We start from the raw sequence: 12,002 nt of genomic DNA, 5'->3' as shown, positions 1-12,002 counted from the left end.
CCCCAGGGGCCAGAGAGGAGGAGACGCCCAAATGAGGGAACCCAGAGAACGGTGTTGTTCCTGTCTCTACAGGGACCTGGTTTGGGGCTCAGGGTTGTACACCTGGTGAAAGGTTTTTTTGTTGGGCCTCATTTCCAACAAAACATCATTGTGCCTGAGGACCCACCCTCTCCAGGATGATGCTGGGGAAAACGTGCCAACTTTGAGCCTCTGTAGCACATACTTATGTCCCCCTGGTGGTACATCTGACCCTCAGCCATTCGTGTCTATAACAGGCTGGGATGTGTGCTGTGGAAACACTGCCCTGGTATTCGGTGCATAGTAATAAAATATATATCCTAATAAAGACTGTGACTGCCATTTGTGTGGTAGTCCCAGCTCCCTGTTTTGCTGGAAATTGTTTCAGAGTAGACAGTGGCTGTTTCCATTCCTCTCCCTAGGAATTTTCTAGATCCTACAGCAATGATGTAGGAGATCAGTGTTTCATCTGCCCTGTCCTCTGCTGTTCCTTAGAGAATGTGGTGGTGGAGCCGGAGAGGAGAGACCTAGAAAGGACCGGAGAGATGCCCTCTCCACCCTGGGTTTCCAGGACCCAAAGTCAACACACAAGCTTGAAAAGGAAACACAGTCCTGATATAAAAGTAGCCATTTTGATTTTCATGTTCCTGGTTGGTGGGTCCAGGTTTGTGTTTGGCCAGGCTCCTATCTTTGGGGATGGCAGTGTCTTGGCCAATTTGAGCTGCTATTGCAAAGTACAATAGCCTGGGAGGCTTATAAACAACAGAAATGTATTTCTCACCATTCTGGAGGCTGGAGATCCGAGATCAGGGAGCCAGCATGAGCAGGGTTTTGGTGAAGTCCCCCTTCCCAGTATAGAACGGCTGTCTTTTCACTGTCCTCACACAGCAGAAAGCAGACAGATAAAGCAGGGTCTCTCACATCGTTTATGGGGGCACTAATCCCATTCGTGAGGCCTCCACCCTCATGACCTACGTGCCTCCCAGAGGCCCTGCCTCCTAACACCGTCACCTTGGGTTAGGATTTCAACACATGCATTGGGAGGGGGGGGGGGCGGGCACAACCTTCAGTCCATAGCAGAGAGCCTTGCAAATCCTGATGGGCGTGCGGGCTGTGACCTGAGGGGTCGTCAGTGTCACCACCTTAATCTGCAGGTGCGCAAAGCTCAAGGCGCAGAGTGGGGAAGGGGCTTCCCAGGATGACACATAAGTTCATACGTGCAAGGTCAGGTCTGCTGCGACCCCCCGCACCCCGCATTAGGATGTCTGCACCTGTTGCATGCATTCCCCCCGGTGTTAGTGCTCACACTATAGCCGCGTTTCATCTGAGGCGGGGCGCCGTCCTGTGAGTGGGTCCATGTGTTAAAGCAGTGCTTTCCGAGTGGGGTCACAGATGGGGCAGCGTGCTGGAAGGGCGGGAGGGGCAGTCGAGAGCGACTCAGGATGCTGAGCAGCGGTCGCCTGCCAAAATTCTTCAGTACAGCTTGTCTAGCAAAGCCGGTCTCCAGCCGAGTAAATACAGTGGATAGCTGACGGGCTGACAGCAGGCATCAAACAGTCTTAAACTGCCCCAGATCCGCAGCGCTTTGGAAGCAGCGGTAGAAAAAGGATGCCTGCGCAGAACAGAGGCCTGAAACTTTTAATAGTTTCTTCCAGGCCTCAGGATGTCCTGATGAGGTATTAGAGGAAGTAATTCAGGAAGAAAAGGACAAATAACCACCTCCGTCTGGAGGCCGACCCAAGGGCTGGCCATTCCAGCACGGAAAGGGCAAGCGTGGCCCCGCAGTGATCCCCGCCCCCGCTCTGGGTAGCCCACCCACCCGCCTCCACACGCACAGAGCCACAGGGGCTCTGACCCTTGTAAATAACAGACGAGTAAATTTCTTGTTTGCTTCCGGGCAAATGTAAACCACACAGCGCCCGCCGCACGGGGGTGAAATCATTAACTTTTCCTCACTGTCAGAAGGGTGCTCGCTACAAATGAGAAGTCATTTCCTCAACCTGGAGGCCCTTCCCAGGGATCCGGCCCCCTACCCTCAGATCAGGAGCCTGTCACTGCTGCAGGACATCAAAGGAAAACATGTAGCCGGCCAGAACTGAACTCACCACCCCCTCTGTTTTTGTGTTTTTGTTTTTCCTTTTTCCTTTAGGGTTTGGCTTTGTCACGTTTGAGAATGAAGATGTTGTGGAGAAAGTCTGTGAGATCCATTTCCATGAAATCAATAATAAAATGGTAAGTTTGCAGGGGTGAGGCTACCATGCATGCGATGCCCCCCTTTCCCCCACGTACACACCTTTGTCTTGCACACTCCTGTAGCCCACGTCATCATGCTGGAGGGTGGGCAGGGCGGGCACCTTCTAAGACTCTGACGGCTCAGCTCTGGGAACGGCAAGAGTTGGCGAACTTTCAGCGAAGGGCCGAGGGATAAATATTTTCAGCTTTGCAGGCCACGCGGCTGACTGCCACAGCCTCTCAGCTCCACTGTTGAAACGCAAAAGCGTGTGCAGACAGTACCGCATGAATAAGGCTGTGTATCAGTAAAGCTTTGTTTATGGACACCGACACTAAAATCTCATGCAGTTCTCACGTGTCACAAAATATTTAGTTTTGTGATTATATTTTTACCATTTAAAAGTACAAAACCATTCTCGACTCTTGGGCTGTACAAAAGCCCGCGGTGGGTGGGTGGGGGACCACATTTGGCCTGTACGTTCTAATTTGCCAACTCGTGGCTTAGGATATGTGTTGGCTGTGTGGCTTGGCTTTTTGAGGGGGCGTATCCTGGGTAGGAAGTTTACCACCCAAATTTGTTCTCTCTTTGGGCCCTGCTGGGCAATTAACATTCTCCCTTTCTGATCAACTGGCTAGTTTTACCCTCATGAGTGCCTTCTTCCGTACCTCCATTTGGCCCTTTAAAGCTTCTTTTCCTGGGAAGGCACCCTCAGCAGGGAGGAGGTGACGACCATGGCTGAGTTTGGGGAGCCAGATAGGCCTCCAAGAGGAATGGCCACCAGAGGGTGCCATACCATGTACTGAATGTGCACATTGGCTGGCTCCAAGTCTCAAATTCCTTCAAATCGAGTAGGTGGGTGCGAACCCCCCTTGTTGTTGGTTCCAGAAATCTGGGAGCTCAGCAGGTGTTTCTGGAGCCATCAGCAGGACCTTTGGAGCCAAAATATTTTGGTTGGCCAGCAAAGCCTCCAGCCCCAAGAGAAGAGGGAGGGCAAATTTGTTTCACTTGCAGCTGTGACTTTGATATTTTCTTCCTTTAGTCAAAACATTCCTTGCTTCTGAAACATGCATTCAGATATGCATTGTATATTGGTCTGATATGTGTTCGCTGACTTTAAATTCAATAATAGAGCTTTTAGTGGGGATAAGATCAAAGCAGTCTGCTTAGCATGTGGTGCTACAGGCCTGATTCAATATTTGACTTGCTAATTTTTTCCCAGGGCACTAAAATAATATTGTTCATATTGTTCCTAGCCATCATATGCATCTGAAATGAAAACACTGGATTTCTTTGCATACTGTAGGTTGGAGGTGTCAGCTCAGGCATTAAAATGGTACTGGGGAGATAAGTGTGTAGGAATAACACAGGACCCTTCATAGACGTTCTCTGTACCCCCTCCCCGCAAACTCAGCACCTTCCAGTTGGTACCTCTCTCTTTTGGTAGGTTGCTACTTGGCTGTTTTTAAAACTATAGAGACGGGGCTTAAAAGGAAACCTAACTCTGGTACCCAGAGGCCTTGTTTCTCCTAGCCAGGCTCACTGTTGACAGGCTCCGCCAAGGGCCACTTGGGCAGCGGAGAGCGAAAGAGGCATCCGAGAGCACTGGCAGGCACCTTCCCGTCCTGCCAGGATTTAACAGGTCATTGGGAAGGCCCAGTGTAGACTGGCGAGAGACTGTGCTATGTGCTGCCTTGAATGCGTATGTGAGGCCCTTCCCTATAGATTGCTTTTGAAACAAGCCTGAAACACAAGTGAGAAAGGGATTTATTCTCCTCACTGTTCCAGTGGGGAGACTGAGGGCCGGGGGATCTGCCCCAGGGCTCCCCAGGCAGTAAAGGAACATAGGTCTTGAGCTTACTGGCTGCCAGATGAACTACACAGATAGTTGTTTTGAGCTTGGGGGTGTGAGGACAAGTCCCAGATGACACAGGGGGATGGTCAGAAGGTAGAGTTTCAGTCCCAGCAAGATAACCCCTGGCCTGGCTTGAAGCAGGAGACGTTTGTGGCCCTTGTCCCCAGTCGTTTCGCATCTGTCACCCTCTTTTCCACCCAGCTAGAGGCTGACTGTGGTAGGTACAGGGAGTTGTGTTCGTCGTGTGAGGGTTTCTGTTTTCTCTTGAATCTGGGGCTCGTACTCGTTCTTTATGGGGATAAACAAAAACGGAAGTAGATAAGAGGAGGGGGTGGGTGCGGAGTGGTGAGGGTCACACACAGGCTTGGAGGTGTCCCTGCAGTTGCCCAGCCCTGCTCCACACCAGTCACCGGCTCTCAGGGGGGATTTTGAGGTGCTGGAGGAGGCTTTGATAGATCAGGAGGCCTCGCCGAGCTCCAGGGCAACGGGGCCTGTGGTGACCACCTGGTGGGGTCGCCGGGCCTGGGGGAGGTCTGAGCACGGTGTCGCACAGGCTCGGGCTTGATACACTTGAGCTCTTGCCACCAGCCACGTGCTAGTCGCTGAAAGGACCTCTCCAGCAAGCCGTCCTTCCCTGAAGAAGCCTGAATCCTGAATTGCTCTGGATTCCGTGATACCGGTTTCTACTCCTGAGACCCACGGAAAAGGAAATGAATGTAAACCGTGCTATGGACAGAATTCAGATGACGGACTGGAAAGACCCTGAGAGCTCAGACTGCCAAGCAGAGACACAGACGGTTGTTAGAAGTCCACAGGAGTGTTTTGTCAGCCGGACTGTGTGTGACGCTGTAAAGACCCAGCTCCTGGAACCCTGGCCATCTCTGTGAATTCTGCAGGGACGGGTTACCACGCCACCCCAGAGTGTGCCTGGAGCAACCATTTTCTCATGTTCACAGATAAGAAAGGTCTCACCGCGGATGAGTCACAGAGATAGGACTCGAGTCCCCATCTGCTCCTTCTTAACCCAGTATCCCTATGGCTGGCACTCAGTGGGCCCTGTGTCGGTAACTGTGGAATGAAGAAAGGATTACAAGAGGGACCATGTGACAGGGAGGCACGGCATAATTCCCAAAGCCATTTCCCATCTGATTTGGTTGGCGAGTCTCTTGGGCATTTTTAAAAAATGAGGGCCCTTCCCCGGCATCTGAGAGCCAGCCATCGGGAAGCTGGGATCACGGGAATTTGCCCCCATTCCCGTAGAGACCCTCCCTTAAGGAGGTCACCTCCATGGTGGTGGTGGCAGGGCACGACCCTCCTGCACTGAGATCCCGCAAACAGCCAACATTTTTTAGTGCTACCTACATACACACTCTGCTGAGAGCTTGCTTTAGGCACCTCTTCTCTCACATGCATTCTGCTGTAGGTACTGATTATTATCCCCATTTTACTGCAAGTGAGCAGTGAGGCAAAGAGAGAAGGTGAGCGATTTTCCCAGGGCCAAACACCCAGCAAGTGGCAGCACCAGAATTCAAACCCAGAGAGCTAAAGTCCAAAGCTCACATTTGTACCCAGTAGGCTAGCACCCCTTCCAGGCGTAACGGGACTTTAAAGGCCCTCTAGCTGGGCTACAATCTTCCAAGACCCCTGACCACCCCTCCCAGTCAGCCGGGTCATGGCCCACGGGACTCCCATGTTCTCCTAAGAGAAGGGCGAAGATGATGGGCTCACCCAGGGCCAGATTCCTGGCTGGGGTGAAGGACCAGGCTTGGGCATGAGGGGTCCCTGTCGACCACAACAGATTTCCATGCCTCTTCCCCCAGTGCCCCAGAGGCAGGTGAGCCACGGGTATGGTGGCGGGATGGTGTGGGGTGGGCGCGGGGAGGGGGGGGGGGGCAGCTGGCCGCCACCTGAGCTCAAGGCCCAGCCTAGGAGAGCCAAGACTCAGCCCCTTCCCCCTCTTGGCACGGATCAGAGCGAAGCACAAACATGGCTCTTTATCAATAAACACACACATGCACCTGCGGAGCCACCTGGTGACCCTCCGGAGAGGGCTTCCTCTCTGGCCGCTCCGCCGAGCCCCAGCGCGGGTACAGCTAACAACGCCTCCCGCCACGTGCCCCTGATTGAAGCAGCCCCCCCAGCAGCAGGGACACTTGCTCGATTGGTCACCAGCCAGCACAGCCTCCCAGAGGCCTCCTGGGGAGCGCCTCAGCCATGGGGAAGGAGGCAGGGGTTGACAGAGACCTGCTCCAGGCATCCCTGGAGGCCCGGCTCAATCCCCACCCCAGAGGGGTCAAGAGGGCCTCGCTGGGTGAGAACGTGGGGTCCAGTATGAGGGATGCAAGGGCTCCTCTTCTGACACCTGATTCAACAGCAGCACATTGGCATCTGCTGGGCACTGTAACAGCGTTTTACGCACACTTGGTCACCGTCCCGTTTTACAGAGCGGACACTAGATAGAGCTCAGGGTGGTGAAGGGACTTCCAATAACCCATGGTTCTTTTTTTTTTTTTTTTAATTTTTTTAAATGTTTTTATTCATTTTTGACAGAGATACAGAGCGCTAACAGGGGAGGGAGTGAGAGAGAGAGAGAGAGGCCCAGAATCCAAAGCAGGCTCCAAGCTGTCAGTACAGAGCCAGATGCGGGGCTCAAACCCACGAACCGTGAGATCATGACCTGAGCCAAAGTCGGACACTTAACCGACTAAGCCACCCAGGCGCACCGCCCCCCCACCCCCCGTCCCCCACCGAAATAGCCTGTGGTTCTAAGCTGCGGGGCTGGCATTTGAACCAGTGTTGTCCTCTGGCTCCAACCAACATAGGCAAAACCTCATTAATTGAAAAATCTGGGTTGGTTAGACTAGTGAAAATGAGGAAGAGTTATTTGCTTTGTACAAGGGTTCCTACAGGATTCCTTTAAATAGTTCTCTTCCTTGTTCCTTGAAGGTGATCTGATTTTTGAAATTTGCTGAGTAGTTTGTAACCTCAGTAGGAATACAGACCTACCGGGCCCCACCCCCAGAGCTAGTGAATCAGAATCTGCATTTTGACAAGTCCCTAGTGATGCGTGTGCACATTTAAAGTCTGAGAAGGCCCAGGCGACGATCGCTGCTAAGGAGATAGTGTGTGTCAGAAGGAAGGGACCCGGAGTGAGGGCTGAGGCCCCTGGAGCACGGAGCCGGATGAGCCAGCCTGGCGTGGGATCCCCAGGCCAGTCTGGCGCTCTCAGCACCGCCCCACACTCTCTTTGTGTGCACGGACACCAGGTCTCCCCCACTGCACTCCTGCCACAGGAAGCTGTCCATGCCCAGGACCACCCCCCGCCAGACCCCCCGTACTGGCATCCCTCTCCTCTTGACAAGGGTCTTGGAACATAGATGTTTGAGGCACATCCTCTGGGGTGATGGGTTGGATCCTCCAAGTAGCATGCACATGTCCTGGTGCCTAAGACAGGACCTCCTGGGTCACTTAGAGGCACTCAGGGCTTTAGAACACGTGGACCCGAGCCTGAATCCCATATCCACCGCTGGTTGTCCTGTGACCAAGCGGATACCCCACTTGTCTGCACCTGTTTCCTCCTCTAAGATGGGAAGGATGGCGACCACTGCCCTTTGCAGCTTATTGAAGGCCCCGTTCGGTTCCTGGCCCTGGGAGCTCTTGGACTGTTGTAGGGTCTAGAAATCTGATAACCTTGAAGGAATCACCTTCCTGAAAATTCCATTGGTAACTGCAAGTTTCTTCCGTTTGGCCTAAACCAAGGGCCAAAAAGCTTTGTAAAGGGCCAGGTCATATTTTAGGCTTTTGAGGCCCTAGGTCTCTGTCACAGCTACTCTGCCATCGTGGAGCAGAATGCAGCCACTGATGATATGTGAGTGGGCACAGCTGTGTTCACATAAAATATTATTTATAAAAGCAAGCAGCAGCTGGATTTGCCCTGTGGGCCATAGTTTCAGCTCCCGGCCTCTACTAACGTAGCTCAGAGCAGGTGAAGTCTGCTTATCTCAAAGGGGCCAAGGAAGGGCTTTCAGCTAAGAAGTCACCCTGGTCCACTAGCCCAAGGCAGAGGGTCAGAGGTGCCCCAAACAGATGCTGGGGTTTGGGATAGTAGCCTGCAGAAAAGCATCAGTGCCTTCATTCTTAGGGGGACCCCAAGCACTGAATAGGTGGGGAGTAGAGGAACAGTCAGAACACGGTTCTGTCAATCCAAGAGGCCTTTCCAGAAGAAAGTGCCACAAATCCCCCACTGCTGAATGCCCCACAGTACAGTTCGCTACTCATTGCTAGACTTTGTGACCTTGGGCCAGTTACTCGTGGTCTGTGTTTTGATCCCACCTCAGTAAGACGGGGATGGCACCCCCCTCAGAGATTGCTGGGCTTTGTGACTGGGCTTTATCAGCCGTAGCATGCTCTTATCAACCTAGTAGGCCTCATCATCACTATCATTGTTCTTAGAATCACAGTACTGAACAAACGTATAATCATAAAGTAAGGTGGTCTCAGACAGAGGTGCAGACCTGGGCAGGGAGGAGGGTGTGAGGCAGGTACTCGCCACGCCCTGGCTGGGAGGTGGTCCTGAAGAGAGAAGGTGTATATCCTGCAGAGGAGAAGGGGCCACTGCAGGGATTTCTTAGGTCCCAGGGAGGCTCACTCAGGCCCTTCCGCTGAATCTTCCGTTGGGGGAGGTTCCGAAAACCCCACTTCAAAAACAAAGCCTGGCGAGCTCTCACGCCTGCCACCTTCAGCCCAAGGGCACACTTGGGGTGGGCAAGAGGACCAGAGAGCAGGAGAGTCCTGGCTGGGCCTCTCAGGGTGTAGTGCTGGGTCAGGTGGTCCACAGAGGCCAGCTAGGGTTGGCCTGGGGGCGCCGCCACCTGGATGGGGTGTCCCGGTGAGTGGGCACCCATCCCCTCCCTGAGGCCACTCCTCCTCGGCTCGAAGACTGCCGCCACAGAGCTGATCGGGAACCAGCCCCAGAGTGGGGGGCGGGGCGGGTAATGTGGGTGGAATTAACTAGGCTTGTGTGTTCACCACCCTATTGGCCGCATCCTCCTCGCTCGTAAGCTAATTTTAGCCATCCATTCTGCTTCTGTTACCATTTATAAAATGAGAATGTCAAATGCAATATTAAACAAGCAGGATGAAGGCAAAAACAGGAAATGCCAGAGAGGCACTTAATAAATGAACCTCGTGTTTACGAGCGAGAGGGAGGTCCTGCGCCCCCCACCCCCACATCACGCAAGCACATGTTTGTGTACCGGCTCTGTCCCTGCGGGTGGAGGGGTTTGCCTGTTGAGGGAGGAGAGGGTGGGGAGGCCGGGGTGGTAAATGTTTGCTGCTCTCCAGGCAGAAGCAATTGGGCCTGCGGGGAGGTGGCCTCCCAGTCACCCAAGTTCTGGCTCCTTCACCCTTCATCCGTCCTCTGGGAAGGTCACTGCAGGGGCCTGGGGAGGGTGGGGTCCTTCTGCCTCTCTTGGTGGCCCAGCCCCTCTGGACTCTCCCACGTGTGCTGCTCTCTGCACACCATCCACAGCGTGTGGGGTCAGCAGGGGGCATGAAGACCACTGGGAAAAGCTGTTTCCCTTTCCCTGCACCCCTTCTCTGGGGCCTGCTCTTCCTTTCACTTCACCCAGCTGCTCTGCCCAACTTCCCAGGCAGGTGCAAGCTAATGCTCAGCCATCTCTCTCTCTCTCTCTCTCTCTCTTTCTCTCAGATAGAGAAATTAGGGTCGCCTGGGTGGCTCAGTCGGTTAAGCATCCAACTTCGGCTCAGGTCATGATCTCACAGTTTGTGAGTTCGAGCCCCACATCGGGCTCTGTGCTGACAGCTCAGCCTGGAGCCTGCTTTGGATTCTGTGGCTCCTTCTCTCTCTGTCCCTCCCCTGCTCACACCCTGTCTCTCTCTCTCTCTCTCTCTCTGTCTCTCAAGAATAAACATTAAGAAAAAAAATTTTTTTTGAATCCTATAAATATAGAAATTAAGGCTTTTGCAGGGTCTCTGGCAACACCCCCCAAGGGCTGGGGGCGCGCAGCCAGCCTCGCGGCTGCCTTTGGGCACCTGCTGGAGGCAGAGGTGTCTTGTCACTTTGAAATGCCCTTGCAGGTTCCCAGAAATAAAAACAACAGCTGCTGCTGCCACCATCAGCTTTTTCCCCAAATAGTGCAGTCTGTGAAGCGCCTTTTGCGCACCTTGCTGATGAAAGCAGGAAGACCGGGCCCTACCTGGCCAGTAGGTGGGGGTGGGAGAGGTAGGGAGAAAATCAATGGCGGGGTGCCAAGAGCCTGCCGGGCTGGGGGGCGACGGCCACTTTCTGCCTCTCTGCTCCCTGGGCTTTGCGACTCCAGCACAGATGTGAACTGGCTTTATCACCTTCAAAGATGCTCACCTAGGCTCCCGTGGCGGAGATTAAGGCATGCCCCAACCTTTATCCGGCGCCAACACTTACGGGATTAGCTGCTTTAATTTCTTCGCTCACTGCAGCCCTGTGGGGTGGTGGGCATTACTGTTACTCTGTTTTATAGATGAGAAAATTGAGGCACAGAGATGTCAGGCAGCTGGTTCCTGCTCAGAGCTCGCGAACAGAGCAGAGATTTAGAGCCAGGAGCCTTAGCCTCTAAACTAGACTGGTGGAAAGGACAGGCCCCCGCCCTCAGGTCCAGATGGAGCGGAGGCTGCAGTCACAGGGGTGTGTGTCCCTGAGGGTGCTGGGGACCCGCTCCGCTCCACTCCCTGCCCAGACTCTGAGCCCTTGTGAGGGAGAGCCACAGCCTACTGAATTCATTTCTGTGTCCACACCCGGCCCCTGCCTGCTAAATGGGAGGTGTTAATAGTATTGGTTTATAACCTCCTTCGCTTTGTCATCGCTGAGTTTAATAAAACAGAGGAAACAGTGGATGAAATTAATTCTGGAACGAGGACGGGGGTTGGCCTTGTAGAAGGAATCGCGTGCAAACGGGCCTTGAAGGCTGGCGAGAGGGCGGTAGGGAAGGGCTGTGCGGGCAGGGCCTGGGTAGCCGGTGGCGCAGAGGTGGGGACGGGTTTGGAAGTCGGGCACCTAGGATCGAGTCGTAGCTGTGTCATTCCCAGCCTCATCACCTTGGGCAAATCCATTCCTCAGGGCCTCAGTTTCCTTTTCTGTTGTCACTTCGGGCTGATAAAGCCAACTCAGAGGAAATGAGTTGATCAACGAGGGTACTGAGAACAGTGGGTATTCTCTGAGAACGTGTGTGCCCTGCACTGTGCCTTGTATGTGTTATGTGTTCATGTCACTCTGTGTGCATGCTGTACGTGAGATGATGTGTGTATACACACACGTGCACGCTCACGAGGATCTCATGGCTGGGCTGAGCATATAAAGAGCGCTCCGTAAACAATGTGTTCCTTCCTCCCTACAGTAATCCTGCTGACTGACCGGGGAGATAGAGTCCAGATCTCATGTCCTGTGGGCCTCTCAGGGCTTCTCACAAATGGGTCTGGGTCGTTCATAGCAAGCGTGTGCCCTTTGTAAGGTGGATGTTTCTGCCGGCGGCCTTTACCTGTCTAAGCTGGCACGTCCATCTGGTTTGCACAGTAGGCCCTTTCGTGAGGGTCTCTTGGCAGGAAGACCCTTTTCCAGTAGGGCAAGACAAGTTATCCTGTACATATGGGTTCTCTGGTACTTGGCCACAGGCTGGGCCCCGTCTACAAGGACAGTGCCTGATGGAGATGTCTGGGAGGAGGAAGCGAGGGGACAGAACATAGAACTCGCTTGCTGCTACCGGAAGTGCCCAGCTGAGAGGCTTCCCTGAGTCCGCTGAGGGGCGGGGGTGTGGTAGGCATGGCAGGATAGAGAAGCACCCTCCCCTTGCTGGAGTCACAGGCGGGTCTTCCCAGGGCAGCCGCCAGGATCTCTGGGTGTGACTC

The 12,002-nt window shown here is 53.8% G+C and overlaps 1 protein-coding gene across 4 annotated transcripts in view; it reads left to right on the top strand.

Annotated features, from left to right (window-relative positions):
- MSI2 (musashi RNA binding protein 2) overlaps positions 1 to 12,002 on the top strand; it is a 392,149-nt gene that overhangs the window by 310,910 nt on the left and 69,237 nt on the right. For all 4 annotated transcript variants that reach the window (XM_047080983.1, XM_047080982.1, XM_047080981.1 and 1 more), the window contains exon 8: positions 2,168 to 2,250. In XM_047080983.1, the coding sequence (XP_046936939.1) occupies positions 2,168 to 2,250 (83 nt within the window). The remainder of the gene's footprint in view (positions 1 to 2,167; positions 2,251 to 12,002) is intronic.

Source organism: Lynx rufus, unplaced genomic scaffold (genome assembly GCF_022079265.1).
Source record: "Lynx rufus isolate CCGP_SWC_20201006 ecotype Redwood Valley unplaced genomic scaffold, mLynRuf1.p SCAF_18, whole genome shotgun sequence".
NCBI lineage: Eukaryota > Metazoa > Chordata > Mammalia > Carnivora > Felidae > Lynx > Lynx rufus.
This window is presented reverse-complemented; position numbering and strand designations above follow the sequence as displayed.